This window comes from Oncorhynchus keta, chromosome 27 (assembly GCF_023373465.1).
Source record: "Oncorhynchus keta strain PuntledgeMale-10-30-2019 chromosome 27, Oket_V2, whole genome shotgun sequence".
In the NCBI taxonomy this organism is placed as follows: domain Eukaryota; kingdom Metazoa; phylum Chordata; class Actinopteri; order Salmoniformes; family Salmonidae; genus Oncorhynchus; species Oncorhynchus keta.
Genome location: NC_068447.1, coordinates 35,584,431 through 35,601,594, shown reverse-complemented (window position 1 = coordinate 35,601,594; position 17,164 = coordinate 35,584,431). Strand labels below are relative to the sequence as shown.

Sequence of the window (17,164 nt, the reverse complement as noted above, 5' to 3'; positions counted from 1 at the left end):
GACCTGTGAGACAGATAGAGTAGGGTGAGTGGACCTGTGTACTGTATGAATGGACCTGTGAGGCAGATAGAGTAGGGTGAGTGTACTGTATGAATGGACCTGTGAGACAGATAGAATGGACCTGTGAGACAGATAGAGTAGGGTGAGTGTACTGTATGAATGGACCTGTGAGACAGATAGAGTAGGGTGAGTGTACTGTATGAATGGACCTGTGAGACAGATAGAGAGTAGGGTATGAATGGACCTGTGTACTGTATGAATGGACCTGTGAGGCAGATAGAGAGGGTGAGTGTACTGTATGAATGGACCTGTGAGGCAGAGAGAGTGAGTGTACTGTATGAATGGTGAGTGTACTGTATGAATGGACCTGTGAGACAGATAGAGTAGGGTGAGTGTACTGTATGAATGGACCTGTGAGACTATGAGAGTAGGGTGAGTGTACTGTATGAATGGACCTGTGAGACAGAGAGAGTAGGGTGAGTGTACTGTATGAATGGACCTGTGAGACAGATAGAGTAGGGTGAGTGTACTGTATGAATGGACCTGTGAGGCAGATAGAGTAGGGTGAGTGTACTGTATGAATGGACCTGTGAGGCAGAGAGAGTAGGGTGAGTGTACTGTATGAATGGACCTGTGAGACAGATAGAGTAGGGTGAGTGTACTGTATGAATGGACCTGTGAGACAGAGTAGAGTGTAGAGAATGGAGGGGCAGATGAGTGTAGTGTACTGTATGAATGGACCTGTGAGACTATAGAGTAGGGTGAGTGTACTGTATGAATGGACCTGTGAGACAGATAGAGTAGGGTGAGAGTATGGGGTGGACCTGTGAGGCAGATAGAGTAGGGTGAGTGTACTGTATGAATGGACCTGTGAGGCAGATAGAGTAGGGTGAGTGTACTGTATGAATGGACCTGTGAGGCAGAGAGAGTAGGGTGAGTGTACTGTATGAATGGACCTGTGAGGCAGATAGAGTAGGGTGAGTGTACTGTATGAATGGACCTGTGAGGCAGATAGAGTAGGGTGAGTGTACTGTATGAATGGACCTGTGAGGCAGATAGAGTAGGGTGAGTGTACTGTATGAATGGACCTGTGAGGCAGAGTGTAGAGGACCTAGGGTGGTGAGTGTACTGTATGAATGGACCTGTGAGGCAGATAGAGTAAGGTGAGTGTACTGTATGAATGGACCTGTGAGGCAGACAGAGTAGGGTGAGTGTACTGTATGAATGGACCTGTGAGGCAGATAGAGTAGGGTGAGTGTACTGTATGAATGGACCTGTGAGGCAGACTGTAGAATGGACCTGTGAGGCAGATAGAGTAAGGTGAGTGTACTGTATGAATGGACCTGTGAGGCAGACAGAGTAGGGTGAGTGTACTGTATGAATGAATGGTGGAGAGATACACTGGTTCCGCCGCACCACGTCTGCCTGGGAGCCGGTGGTTCTTGATTATTCAATCCCACTCCCTCAAGGGGCGTCTGCAATGCAGCGGTCCCGTCAGCCCACTCCTGTACTCTCCTCCCCTCTCTTCACCATGCCCTACTTTAGCCTGTCAATGCACAGTCGCACACACACTGCAGTAGCAACACTCTCCCAGCTCAGCTCCACACACACACACACACACACACACACACACACACACACACACGCACACGCACACGCACACACACACACACACACATCCCTGCAGTGTCTCACTCTATTGCAGTCTAAATATACTAATTCACAAGACTTCCTGCTGCGAAGCCCTTGAGCCCGAGTCTTCATTGTGCAGCCAATCTAAATTCCCATGTGTACCGAGCAACATGCACTCACGTATGTCATAGTGGTTCTAGGAGATCTATTTGCAGTAATGCCAAGACTCTTAACATCCATGATCAACTTAGTTGATTCACTTCAGCTATTAGATATTGATCCTGACATGTCTATCAGAACACAATAGCATTGTCTGAAAGACACAGGACAAGGACTGGTGCTCTTCATGGTTCTGGGCCATGGTCCAAATCAAACCCAAGATGAACTGAGTTTCTACTACAGTTGATCCACTGCAATTGGGTCGTTCCACGAACGGAGTGGCCGTTTCACTTTGATATTTTAAGTCAGAATTTTGCACCAATATTGAAGGTTTGAAAGGCCGTTTTATTAAACCAAGTGCCCTTCAATATAGACCACATGAAGAATTCATTCAATCGGATGTTTTATGTATGAATAAAGACTTGCTTAAAGTGTGAAAATGCTGTATTTAGACATGTCCCTCTGTGACTTCTAGGAAGATTGTAACCCACTGAATCCCAACATCACGTGAAAGGTCTGTCCCTCGTTTTAATGTCAACCCTGTCGCGTGAACTGACCTCTGCTTTCAATATGGTGTAACGATATGTGCATCTTTTTTCATGTTCAAAAGAAACATTGAATCTCTAAAAGGCAAATGGTAATGTAAAAAGCAAGAGCTGGTTCTACTGTTTTTGGGCCATTTTCTAGTGTTTTGTGGTGGAAAACTGAGGGTGTCAAGCACAACACGTCAACCCTGTTCCCCATAGATAGACAGGCTAGAATTTCTTAAGCAATTACAATTCATTTGTAATTGTAATGAAGCTTGCATTCAATTGCCCCTCCCTGTTGCAAACAAGCTTCCATTTCCCCTGACAGTGGATCTATGGCTGGTTGAATCGTTAACCCTGTTACGGTCAACCCTGTGACTTTATGTGGCACTTAATAGTCTCTCAGTGTAGTCATTTTGGTATTAACCTCTTGAGATGGGAAAATGTGTTTTGTATTATGTTGAACATGTGCTCTGTATGGCAGAATGTTAAAATAAAATCTTTACACTACCCAAAAGGTACTCATTTGACCCAACTATTGATCCTGACACCAGAAAACATTGAAGACACAGAACAAGACTAGTGTTCTCCATGGTCCTGAAATAAAACCTGATCCCAAGATCCCAATGGAGTTGACTCACTGCTGCTATCACACCTGATGACTGATGACTAGTGTTCTCCATGGTCCTGAAAGCCCATAATGAAGTTGATTCACTGCAGATATTGATTCTGAAATGTCTATCAGACCACATTATTAACACTACAGGATCCTCTCACAGATACAGGACAACAGGAAAAGGACTGGTGCTCTCCAATGTACTGAAATCCAACTCAATCCTCAAGTAATTACTGTCCATCATGGACCATGGACACGCCACCACACAGCCACATGCCTCTAGAACAGACTCTAATGTAAATGGACAGGTAGTTGTGATTTGTGACACTCAGAGCGGCAACACGACAGCACAGCAGAGAGTCATTTAGGATGAGCCAGCAGATAGCACTTCACTGGTGCCCAGGGCAGAAGGATAGGGAGAGGGAGAGCAAAAGAGAGAGAGAGAAAGAGAGAAAGAGGGGGAAGCAGGGAGAGAGAGAAAGAGAGAGTGGGAAGCAGAGAGTGAGAGAAAGAGACAGGGAAGGAGAACGAGAGAGAAAGAGAGACAGGGAAGGAGAACGAGAGAGAAAGAGACGGGGAAGGAGAATGTGAGAGAAAGAGAGGGGGAAGCAGGGAAATAGAGAGAGAGAGAGGGGGGGGGGAGCAGAGAGAGAAAGAGAGGGGGAAGCAGGGAAATAGAGAGAGAGAGAGAGAGAGGGGGGGGGAGGGGGAAGCAGAGAGAGAAAGAGAGGGGGAAGCAGGGAAATAGAGAGAGAGAGAGGGGGGGGGAAGCAGAGAGAGAAAGAGAGGGGGAAGCAGGGAAATAGAGAGAGAGCGAGAGAGGGTCGGGGGAAGCAGAGAGAGAAAGAGAGGGGGAAGCAGGGAAATAGAGAGAGAGAGAGAGGGGGAAGCAGAGAGAGAAAGAGAGGGGGAAGCAGGGAAATAGAGAGAAAGAGAGGGGGAAGCAGGGAAATAGAGAGAGAGAGAGAAAGAGAGAAAGAGATGGGGAAGCAGGGAAATAGAGAGAGAGAGAGAGAGAGAAAGAGAGGGGGAAGCAGGGAAATAGAGAGAAAGAGAGGGGGAAGCAGGGAGATAGAGAGAGAGGGGGAAGCAAAGAGAAAGAGAGACAGGGATTCAGAGAGAGACAAAGAGACACAGAAAGACATATTGAGGCAAAAAGAGAGAGGAAGATAGACCGAGATATCTTACCGTCCAGTGAGAGCCAGTCGTGTTGTGAGGAGGGCAGTGAGGGCAGAGCGCGGGCTTTGTACTCAAACACCACTGAGTTAGAGATGATCTGGTTACTGGCAGTCACCTGCAGTGTCACCAGCCCAGTGTCATGAGCTGTGGACAGAGACAGACAGAGGGAGTTCGAGTCAGACGCTTCACTGATAACTGCTACAACTCCAACGCACCGGACTCTAACCACCTGTAGACCTCATAGGAACATTATATTCTTCTTCTTGAAACTTCTCAGTGGCCAGGAACACAATCTCAACTGAGGAACAGAGACACGAGTAAAGACCTTCGTGTAATGTATGCTGATCTAAGTCTAAAAGATAACGACTGATATCCCTGGTAGGTACAGTACACAGTGTTTCCAGTTTAACCCTGGTGGAAGGACCAGAGGGTGTGCAAAGGCCAGGCCACTGAGACCAGTCTTACCTGGGCAGTAGCAGCGCAGCACCCCAGGCTGGATGAGAGAGGCAGGGACAGATATCTGATCAAACAGGCAGCTGTAGTTAGAGCTGGCCTCCTGCCATGGACCAGTGATGAGCACCTTCACTCCTCCCTGAAACAGATAGCACACAGACTCACAGCGCGGGAAACTGGATCATCTGGACTTATAAGCAAGTGTGAATTTGGCCATGATTTAATGTCATGCTGCCATCTTATGGAGAATAATAGGAATAACGTGAACACAGGGACGTATTCTCAAACTGCTGCCACCTAGCGGTGGAAGAGTGGCATTACACAACCGTTTATTGTCTCTGCTATATTTACTGCGTTGCCGTCCTGTGGTTGGACAGTGATATTACAGCCATTTTTTTGTCTGACCAAAGTGGTTGCCATCTTGTGGATGAACCGTGTCATTGGCATTAAACCGAAGTTCTCTGTACATACAGTAAACTCCCCTCTCTTACTCATTTACTTGCTTGGACAGTGAAGCTAACACTTTTAATTTGGCTTTATACTCCAGCATTTTGGGTTTTAAATGTTTTATAAAAAGGTGACAGTACAGATTGTCAGTTTTTATTTGAGGGTATTTTCATACATATCTGTTGTACCATGTAGAAGTGAAAGCACGTTAGACTATCTAGTCCCCCCGATTTGAAGGTGTCATAAGTATTTAGACAACTTCACTTCTGGTGTATTCAATTTAGTCCATTTTTTTTGTATTTGGTCCCATATTCCTATAGCACAGAATGACTATGTCAAGCTTGTGACTCTGCAAACTTGTTGGATACATTTGCAGTTTGAGGCATAAATAAATACATAAATAGAGAGGCATAAATATCATAGCCCCCAAAAATACCCCCATGTCTTGGGGATATGCTAACCTCCCCTGTTATTGTAATGGAGAGAGGTTAGCATGTCTTGGGGATATGCTAACCTCCACTGTTATTGTAATGGAGAGAGGTTAGCATGTCTTGGGGATATGCTAACCTCCCCTGTTATTGTAATGGAGAGAGGTTAGCATGTCTTGGGGGTATGATATTTTTGGATCTGTAACTTTCTCACTCATCATTATTCACGATTCATTCATGATTATCGGTAATCATGGCAGCATCCACATTAATGTGAAAGTGTTCAGAAAATTATTGTATTCTTATTTACAATAAAAGAGTCTCCAAAATGACACAATACATTATTTACCATTCATTTATATTTCCATGGGGTGGCAGGTAGCCTAGTGTTGGGCCAGTAACCAAATGGTTGCTGGATCGAATCCCCGAGCTGACAAGGTAAAAATCTGTTGTTCTGCCCCTGAACAAGGCAGTTAACCCACTGTTCCCTGGTAGGCTGTCATTGCAAATAAGAATTTGTTCTTAACTGACTTGCCAAGTAAAAAAATATATATATATATATATATATATATATATATATATATATATATATATATATATATATATACAAATATTTTAAAAATACATGTTTGCCCATGGAAGAAATGCCCAGAAAGGGACTTTTTGGACCTGAATGTCAGAACATTCAGGAGATAAAGGGGCTCATAGTTGACCTATTCTGCATACCCCAGCATACCATGAGACATCCACGTCTTCATCACTGGGAAATAGAAACGGTTGATATTATTTAAAAGATTACAAACAGGGTGGTCAAACTATTTGATATATATATTTTTATGAAAAAACTTTAACCTTTAAATATTTGCACATGTAGTAGCTTAGACGCTAATTGACATAATCTGAGGTGTTTGTGTTGTGCCCGCCATCAGTTGAGACACAACATGCTCCTGAATACAGGATGGGTGTCCTTTCATTAATAGAAATTGCGTTCATAGAATGGACCTATCCCTTCAGACCACTGCAATTTAGATGGTACAGCATTGACATTTAACTTTTAACTTCTAATTACTACCACAAAGAGGACCACCGGCCCACCCACCGTCGAACGTTACCCTAAATAGTCTATTCTACTATCTATATTTCTATGATTTCAATATGATTCCAATGGAGGACAGTATAATTTAAAACAACAGGTATTCCCTTTCAAGTCAACATTCTCTGTTGTGTGGACCTCCAACCATCTTTGTAGTACTACTTGAAAGTTGAAATTTAAATTTGATTCCACTTTTTAATACATTTATCAGTCAAAATATGACACCCACCTTGTATTGAAGAGCATGCTGTGTCTCAACAACACATGATAGATGATATCAAATAGGGTCTAAATGACAAAATATGCAAATATGAAACAAATTGGAGTGTAAGTAAGCGTTATTAATTGACATTGAAGGTAAATAAAAGGAACATTTTTATATGTATATTTTTTTCCTCCAGAAATGATCAAATAGTTTGACCACACTGTTTGTAATCTTTTAAATAATATCAACCGTTTCTATTTCCCAGTGATGAAGACGTGGATGTCTCGTGGTATGCTGGGGTATGCAGAATAGGTCAACTATGAGCCCCTTTTATCTCCTGAATGTTCTGACATTCAGGTCCAAAAAGTCCCTTTCTGGGCATTTCTACGACGGGCAAATATCTATGGAAGGTTTCGTTCAAATCAAAAGGGCTGCTGTCAAAAAGTGACTGAATTCAAATGGATTTATCCCACAACATAATCAGAAACACACCCAAAACAAACTGCAAATTCATCCAACAAGTGTGTAGTCACAAGCTTGATGTAATCATTGCGTGCTAGGAATATGGGACCAAATACTAACCTTTTGACTGTCAATGTAATACACTGTAAGTGAATTTGTCCAAATACTTATGACACCTTCAAATGGAGGGACTTGATACATAAAGTGCTTTCCTTTCTAACCGGTGAAACAGATATGTGTGAACATACCCTCAAATGAAAGGTGACATTCTGTACTGTCGCCTCACATAAAACACTTGATGTCAAATCCAAAATGCTGGAGTATAGAGCCACATTTAAAGTTCTAACTTCACTGTCCAAATAAATACATAGGGGAGAGTACATTATTGATCTGCCATCCTGTGGTTGAACAGTGTTACTGGCATTACACAGACTCTACTCTCTGTTTTGTACATTATTGATCTGCCATCCTGTGGTTGAACAGTGTTACTGGCATTACACAGACTCCTTTACTCTCTGTTTTGTACATTATTGATCTGCCATCCTGTGGTTGAACAGTGTTACTGGCATTACACAGACTCCTTTACTCTCTGTTTTGTACATTATTGAGCTGCCATCCTGTGGTTGAACAGTGTTACTGGCATTACACAGACTCCTTTACTCTCTGTTTTGTACATTATTGAGCTGCCATCCTGTGGTTGAACAGTGTTACTGGCATTACACAGACTCCTTTACTCTCTGTTTTGTACATTATTGATCTGCCATCCTGTGGTTGAACAGTGTTACTGGCATTACACAGACTCCTTTACTCTCTGTTTTGTACATTATTGATCTGCCATCCTGTGGTTGAACAGTGTTACTGGCATTACACAGACTCCTTTACTCTCTGTTTTGTACATTATTGATCTGCCATCCTGTGGTTGAACAGTGTTACTGGCATTACACAGACTCCTTTACTCTCTGTTTTGTACATTATTGATCTGCCATCCTGTGGTTGAACAGTGTTACTGGCATTACACAGACTCCTTTACTCTCTGTTTTGTACATTATTGAGCTGCCATCCTGTGGTTGAAGAGTGTTACTGCCATTACACAGAATCTACTCTCTGTTTTGTACATTATTGACCTGCCATCCTGTGGTTGAACAGTGTTACTGGCATTACACAGAATTTACTCTCTGTTTTGTACATTATTGATCTGCCATCCTGTGGTTGAACAGTGTTACTGGCATTACACAGACTCCTTTACTCTCTGTTTTGTACATTATTGAGCTGCCATCCTGTGGTTGAAGAGTGTTACTGCCATTACACAGAATCTACTCTCTGTTTTGTACATTATTGACCTGCCATCCTGTGGTTGAACAGTGTTACTGGCATTACACAGAATTTACTCTCTGTTTTGTACATTATTGAGCTGCCATCCTGTGGTTGAACAGTGTTACTGGCATTACACAGACTCCTTTACTCTCTGTTTTGTACATTATTGATCTGCCATCCTGTGGTTGAACAGTGTTACTGGCATTACACAGAATTTACTCTCTGTTTTGTACATTATTGAGCTGCCATCCTGTGGTTGAACAGTGTTACTGGCATTACACAGACTCCTTTACTCTCTGTTTTGTACATTATTGATCTGCCATCCTGTGGTTGAACAGTGTTACTGGCATTACACAGAATTTACTCTCTGTTTTGTACATTATTGAGCTGCCATCCTGTGGTTGAACAGTGTTACTGGCATTACACAGACTCCTTTACTCTCTGTTTTGTACATTATTGATCTGCCATCCTGTGGTTGAACAGTGTTACTGGCATTACACAGACTCCTTTACTCTCTGTTTTGTACATTATTGATCTGCCATCCTGTGGTTGAACAGTGTTACTGGCATTACACAGAATTTACTCTCTGTTTTGTACATTATTGAGCTGCCATCCTGTGGTTGAACAGTGTTACTGGCATTACACAGACTCCTTTACTCTCTGTTTTGTACATTATTGATCTGCCATCCTGTGGTTGAACAGTGTTACTGGCATTACACAGAATTTACTCTCTGTTTTGTACATTATTGATCTGCCATCCTGTGGTTGAACAGTGTTACTGGCATTACACAGACTCCTTTACTCTCTGTTTTGTACATTATTGAGCTGCCATCCTGTGGTTGAAGAGTGTTACTGGCATTACATAGACTCCTTTACTCTCTGTTTTGTACATTATTGATCTGCCATCCTGTGGTTGAACAGTGTTACTGGCATTACACAGACTCCTTTACTCTCTGTTTTGTACATTATTGAGCTGCCATCCTGTGGTTGAACAGTGTTACTGGCATTACATAGACTCCTTTACTCTCTGTTTTGTACATTATTGATCTGCCATCCTGTGGTTGAACAGAGTTACTGACATTACACAGAATTTACTCTCTGTTTTGTACATTATTGAGCTGCCATCCTGTGGTTGAACAGTGTTACTGGCATTACACAGACTCCTTTACTCTCTGTTTTGTACATTATTGATCTGCCATCCTGTAGTTGAACAGTGTTACTGGCATTGCACAGACTCCTTTACTCTCTGTTTTGTACATTATTGAGCTGCCATCCTGTGGTTGAACAGTGTTACTGGCATTACACAGAATCTACTCTCTGTTTTGTACATTATTGATCTGCCATCCTGTGGTTGAACAGTGTTACTGGCATTACACAGACTCCTTTACTCTCTGTTTTGTACATTATTGATCTGCCATCCTGTGGTTGAACAGTGTTACTGGCATTACACAGAATCTACTCTCTGTTTTGTACATTATTGATCTGCCATCCTGTGGTTGAACAGTGTTACTGGCATTACACAGACTCCTTTACTCTCTGTTTTGTACATTATTGATCTGCCATCCTGTGGTTGAACAGTGTTACTGGCATTACACAGAATTTACTCTCTGTTTTGTACATTATTGAGCTGCCATCCTGTGGTTGAACAGTGTTACTGGCATTACACAGACTCCTTTACTCTGTTTTGTACATTATTGAGCTGCCATCCTGTGGTTGAACAGTGTTACTGGCATTACACAGACTCCTTTACTCTCTGTTTTGTACATTATTGAGCTGCCATCCTGTGGTTGAACAGTGTTACTGGCATTACACAGACTCCTTTATTCTCTGTTTTGTACATTATTGAGCTGCCATCCTGTGGTTGAACAGTGTTACTGGCATTACACAGAATCTACTCTCTGTTTTGTACATTATTGATCTGCCATCCTGTGGTTGAACAGTGTTACTGGCATTACACAGACTCCTTTACTCTCTGTTTTGTACATTATTGAGCTGCCATCCTGTGGTTGAACAGTGTTACTGGCATTACACAGAATCTACTCTCTGTTTTGTACATTATTGAGCTGCCATCCTGTGGTTGAACAGTGTTACTGGCATTACACAGAATCTACTCTCTGTTTTGTACATTATTGAGCTGCCATCCTGTGGTTGAACAGTGTTACTGGCATTACACAGAATCTACTCTCTGTTTTGTACATTATTGAGCTGCCATCCTGTGGTTGAACAGTGTTACTGGCATTACACAGAATCTACTCTCTGTTTTGTACATTATTGATCTGCCATCCTGTGGTTGAACAGTGTTACTGGCATTACACAGACTCCTTTACTCTCTGTTTTGTACATTATTGAGCTGCCATCCTGTGGTTGAACAGTGTTACTGGCATTACACAGACTCCTTTACTCTCTGTTTTGTACATTATTGAGCTGCCATCCTGTGGTTGAACAGTGTTACTGGCATTACACAGACTCCTTTACTCTCTGTTTTGTACATTATTGAGCTGCCATCCTGTGGTTGGACAGTGTTACTGGCATTACACAGAATCTACTCTCTGTTTTGTACATTATTGATCTGCCATCCTGTGGTTGAACAGTGTTACTGGCATTACACAGACTCCTTTATTCTCTGTTTTGTACATTATTGAGCTGCCATCCTGTGGTTGAACAGTGTTACTGGCATTACACAGAATCTACTCTCTGTTTTGTACATTATTGATCTGCCATCCTGTGGTTGAACAGTGTTACTGGCATTACACAGACTCCTTTACTCTCTGTTTTGTACATTATTGAGCTGCCATCCTGTGGTTGAACAGTGTTACTGGCATTACACAGACTCCTTTATTCTCTGTTTTGTACATTATTGAGCTGCCATCCTGTGGTTGAACAGTGTTACTGGCATTACACAGAATCTACTCTCTGTTTTGTACATTATTGATCTGCCATCCTGTGGTTGAACAGTGTTACTGGCATTACACAGACTCCTTTACTCTCTGTTTTGTACATTATTGAGCTGCCATCCTGTGGTTGAACAGTGTTACTGGCATTACACAGACTCCTTTACTCTCTGTTTTGTACATTATTGAGCTGCCATCCTGTGGTTGAACAGTGTTACTGGCATTACACAGACTCCTTTACTCTCTGTTTTGTACATTATTGAGCTGCCATCCTGTGGTTGAACAGTGTTACTGGCATTACACAGACTCCTTTACTCTCTGTTTTGTACATTATTGATCTGCCATCCTGTGGTTGAACAGTGTTACTGGCATTACACAGACTCCTTTACTCTCTGTTTTGTACATTATTGATCTACCATCCTGTGGTTGAACAGTGTTACTGGCATTACACAGACTCCTTTACTCTCTGTTTTGTACATTATTGATCTGCCATCCTGTGGTTGAACAGTGTTACTGGCATTACACAGACTGCCATCCTGTTTACTCCTTTACTCTCTGTTTTGTACATTATTGATCTGCCATCCTGTGGTTGAACAGTGTTACTGGCATTACACAGAATCTACTCTCTGTTTTGTACATTATTGAGCTGCCATCCTGTGGTTGAACAGTGTTACTGGCATTACACAGACTCCTTTACTCTCTGTTTTGTACATTATTGATCTGCCATCCTGTGGTTGAACAGTGTTACTGGCATTACACAGAATTTACTCTCTGTTTTGTACATTATTGATCTGCCATCCTGTGGTTGAACAGTGTTACTGGCATTACACAGACTCCTTTACTCTCTGTTTTGTACATTATTGATCTGCCATCCTGTGGTTGAACAGTGTTACTGGCATTACACAGACTCCTTTACTCTCTGCTTTGTACATTATTGATCTGCCATCCTGTGGTTGAACAGTGTTACTGGCATTACACAGACTCCTTTACTCTCTGCTTTGTAATTCATTGAGCTGCCATCCGGTGGTTGAACAGTGATATTACAGTTCATTCAAACTACGTTGATATGTACAGGTAACTGCCAAAACAAAGGAAACAACAACATAAAGAGTCTAAATAGGGCGTTGGATCACGAGCCAGATCAGCTTCAAAGCGCCGTGGCATCCATTCTGGAACTCTGTTGGAGGGATGCAACACCCTTCTTCCACCAGAAATTACATTATTTGGTGTTTTGTTGATGGTGGCGCCGCTCCAGAATCCCGTAAGTGGTCAATTGGGTTGAGATCTGGTGACTGAGACAACCATGGCATATGGTTTACATCGTTTTCATGCCCATCAAACCATTCAGTGACCTGTGGATGGGGGTATTGTCATCCCATGAGTGCATAGCAATGGTAGCCAAAATATTGAGCAACTGGGCCTACCAAGCATTTGTTTCTGTACTTTTTACAACCTGTTTCTCCCCAATTGGTAGTTACAGTCTTGTCCCATTGCTGCACCTCCCATACGGACTCGGGAGAGGCGAAGGCCGAGAACCAAGTGTCCTCTGAAACGCGACCGTGTCAAGCCACATTGCTCGTTTAACCCAGAAGCCAGCCGCACCAATGTGTCGGAGGAAACACATCGTCCAGCTGGCGACTCGAGGTCAGCTTGCAGGCACCCGGCCCACCACATGGAGTCGCTAGAGCGCGAAACCTGCCCCTATTGCCAATTGTGCACGGCTTCATGGGTTTCCCGGTCATGGCCAGGTGTGACACAACCTGGGATTGAACCCGGGTCTGTAGTGATGCCTCAAGCGCTGCAATGCAGTGCTTTATACAGTGGCACCACTCTGGAGGCCTCCAGCCCACCATTTTTATATATGACACTAAGCATGATGGGATGTTAATTCGTTGGTTAGAAATTGCTCAGGAAACACACCTGTGTGGAAGCACCTGCTTTCAATATACGTTGTATCCCTCGTTTACTAAAGTGTTTCCTATATTTTGGCAGTTCAGGTTGGTTGAAGGAGATCCATTATTTCTGTCTGACCAAAGTGAAAATTGGGAAAATGCCTCTCTGTATCCGTTTACCCAATCACAACTACAAAACTATGTTCTAACTACATTTGGTCACTCAACTGGAGTGTAATGCTTTGTGAAATAAGGAGTACATGTACTGCTAGCGTGGTGGAGGCTCACCTCAGGGTAGGACCACTCGGGCGAGTAGTCAGTGACCATGAAGAGTCTCCCTGTGGCCTGCAACATCCCCAGAGCCCCGTGGGCCACGGCTGCAGACACCACCTCCGCCACGTCCATGTATGCCAGAGAGCCTGACTCCGTCCCTGCACCCCCAGCCCCGGCACCTAGAGACTGAGGGCTGCAGCAGGGCTGGAGACAGAGCTCTGAGGGGCTGTATCCTGCCCCCCGGGCCCCTCCTACCCCTCCGTCCTCCTGGCCCTGCTGGGGAGCTCCACTAGGCGTGGCCTGACTGTCTGAGCCGTGGTTGGCCACCAGCTGGTGGTTGTAAAGAGCTCCCCCGGCAGCCATGTTGGTTCCACTACCGTCCACAGAGATGAAGTCATTGATGAGGTCAGAGAACTGGTTTCCAAAGGAGATGTCGAAGTGGTCCAAGCTGATCTCCATGCCTCCCCCTCCTGCTCCCCCGTTAGAGCCCGATCCGCCCAGGCCCTGGTGGGGACCCACAGTGTTGTAGAGGCCCTGGACCATCCCAGCCCCCTGGAGGAGGGGCTGCAGCTGCTGCTGCTGCTGTGAGCGGCTGCTGCCGTCGTTGTTGATGCCATTTCCGTTATGCATGGTCACTCCTTCCCCTCCTCCTCCACCTCCCTGACCTCCTCCACCGTTGGCCTGCTGCAGGTAGTGCTCTGTCCCTCCTCCCTCTGGGTTGCCTCCTCCACAGGCCTGGAGGTGATCCCCAGGCTTCAGTAGGCCCTCTCCATTCTCTGTTCCCCCTGCCTGGCCTGAGCCCACGCTGCCTGGCTGCTCCAGACCCACCACCTCCTCATGCTCTGGCCCCAGCCCAGGGAAGCCCCCCTGGTACTGCAGAAGCTGGAGAGACCCAGGCCCCTGCCCTGGCCCCTCGGTGGGGGAGCCACCGTTGCAGTTGGCCCTGTGGTGGCTCTGGTGGTGGTGGTGGAGATGGCCGTTAATGCCAGGGGAGTCCGTCTTGACCACCTGCAGGCCCATGTAGGCTGTGGAGTCGTGGGAGTTGTGCTCCATCAGATGAGTCTTCTGGCCCATGGAGGACCTGCCCTGCTGGGCCTGGCCGGACTGCTGGGTGTCCTGGAGGAAGAAGCTGGGCGAGTGGCTCTGGTGGGAGAGGTGGGGGCTGTTCATAGCCTGGCCATAGCCCACTGACCCAGCCCCGGAGGAGTATTCCTGCTTGGCATCGATGGCGCTGAAGTCCATCTGCTCCAGGGTGGTGCTGGGGCTCAGGCCTCCTCCAGAGGGCAGCAGAGAGCCAGCCGGGGTCAGGCCGAGGGAGCCCTGCGCTGAACCAGTCCCAGAGGAACCAGCTCCACCTCCTCCACAGCTCACCACCGCCCCCACCTGATAGCCCTGCTCTGTGGCCAGCTGCTGCTCGAAGGACATGTCCTCCGTCTTGATGTTCTTCACCAGAGCAGAGTTGAAGCTGTATCCAGAGTCTGACATGGATGGAGAGCGCTGCATACTGCCGTTGGTGCCATTGGAGGAAGAGGAGGAAGAGGAGGAGCTGCCGCCCCCCTTCAGCCTGCTGCCCCCGTAGGTCTGGCCCTGCTTGGGGTTGTTGAGGAAGCAGTCAGGGTCAAAGTTCATGGTGGTCTCAGGTATCTTCATGCCTCCGGCATCCAGGCTGCTGGACAGGACCAGCTCCTCAGACACACCGGCTGCAGACAGCATGGACAGCCCATCTGCTCCCCCTGCTCCCCCTGCCCCCCCGGGACCCTCCCCAGCCCCTCCGCTAGGGAAGGCAAACTTGTGGTTGTCTGCCACCACACCGGACAACCCCAGTCCCTGAGAGGCTGCGTCGGGGCCCATGAGGTGGGCGTTGGGGCCCCCATTGGGGGACATGCTGTAGCCTGGGTCCCCGGTCACCTCGGACATGAATACACTCTGGGACAGGCTGGACAGGACGGAAGCCACGTGGCCCATGCCCGTCACCACGGGACTGTCAGCCATATCTGGGTCGCTGTTCAGCCCGCTGCTGATGGACACGGGGGAGTTCTGGGTGGTGTCAGGGACCTCCACCTGGTTGGTAGAAGACACCTCCGTGCTGTTCTGGTGCAGGAGAACAGGCTTGGGAATCTTGCCATTGCGTTTCTCCCTGGCGCTGCCCCCTCCCCCTCCGTAACTTTTACCCCCCCCTCCATGGCTGCTGTGCTCGGTCTTGCCCTCGGACACGTCGTTGTTCTGGACCTCAGAGTGACCGCTGCTGTAGCCTCCACGGGGGTCCACCTTGGGGGAGATGATGCGGTGTTTGGCGCTGTTGCACTTGTGGTGCACACTGCTCCCTGCGCCTGTTAGAGGGAGATAGGAGAGGTTACTGAGAGATAGCTCTAGGTACAGGACAAGTCATCAGTCATTTACAAAGAATGCAGAATAGTACAGTGAATCTCCACTTGTCACTTAAATCTCGCTGTATTGATTACTTTCATTTGACTCCTGGGACTCTTTCATACTGTTGCTTGTGTCCTTTTTCCCCCGTCAACGCTACGACTGAGGAAATGTCTGTAATCACCTGTCAAACACACCCCGGTACTGGCTGAAATGGGTTCAATGGAATACACTGGCTACAAGAATATTAGTCGGAGATTTACTGAACCGTCTCGACACGTCACAAGAAAGAGAAAAAAGATAACTTTATTTTAATGGGTGTTCATTTTTGGTGGATTTAAATATTTACAAATTACTATTAACTAAAAAATATAAACGCAACATGTAAAGTGTTGGTCCCATGTTTCATGAACTGAAATAAAATATCCCAGAAATGTACTACACTCACAAATAGCTTATTTCTTTCAAATGTTGTTCACAAATTTGCTTAATTCCTTGTTAGTGAGCATTTCTCCTTTGCCAAGAGAATCCATCCACCTGACAGGTGTGGCACATCAAGAAGCTGGTTGAACAGCATGATCATTATAAAGGACACTAAAAAAAAAGGACACTCTAAAATGTGCAGTTTTGTCACACAACACATATTTTTGAGGGAGCGTGCAGTTGGTATGCTGACTGCAGGAATGTCTACCATAAGCTGCCTCTAACATCGTTTTAGAGAATTTGGCAGTAAGTCCAACCGGCCTCACAACCACAGACCAGGTGTAACCACACCATCCCGGGACCTCCACATCCAGCTTCTGATCTCAGCCACCTGGACAGCTGATGAAACTGGGTTTGCACAACCGAAGAATTCTGCACAATCTGTCAGAAACCATCTCAGGGAAGCTCATCTGTCTGCTCGTTGTCCTCACCAGGGTCTTGACCTGACTGTAGTTTGGCGTCGTAACCGACTTCAGTGGACAAATGCTCACCTTCGATGGCCAGTGGCACGCTGGAGAAGAGTGCTCTTCACGGATGAATCCCGGTTTCTACTGTACCGGGCAGATGGCGTTGTTTGGGCGAGCGGTTTGCTGATGTCAACGTTGTGAACAGAGTGCCCCATGGTGGCGGTGGGGTTATGGTATGAGCAGGCATAAGCTACGGACAATGAACACAATTGTAATTTATCGAAGGCAATTCGAATGACCAGAGATACTGTGACGGGATCCTGAGGTCCATTGTGG

The 17,164-nt window shown here is 45.6% G+C and overlaps 1 protein-coding gene across 6 annotated transcripts in view; it reads right to left on the bottom strand.

Annotated features, from left to right (window-relative positions):
• LOC118360314 (calmodulin-binding transcription activator 1-like) overlaps positions 1-17,164 on the bottom strand; it is a 579,426-nt gene that overhangs the window by 32,264 nt on the left and 529,998 nt on the right. For all 6 annotated transcript variants that reach the window (XM_052482220.1, XM_052482216.1, XM_052482217.1 and 3 more), the window contains 3 exons: positions 13,587-15,901; positions 4,579-4,705; positions 4,123-4,257 (listed from right to left, as the gene is read on the bottom strand). In XM_052482220.1, coding sequence (XP_052338180.1) covers positions 4,123-4,257; positions 4,579-4,705; positions 13,587-15,901 — 2,577 coding nt within the window. The remainder of the gene's footprint in view (positions 1-4,122; positions 4,258-4,578; positions 4,706-13,586; positions 15,902-17,164) is intronic.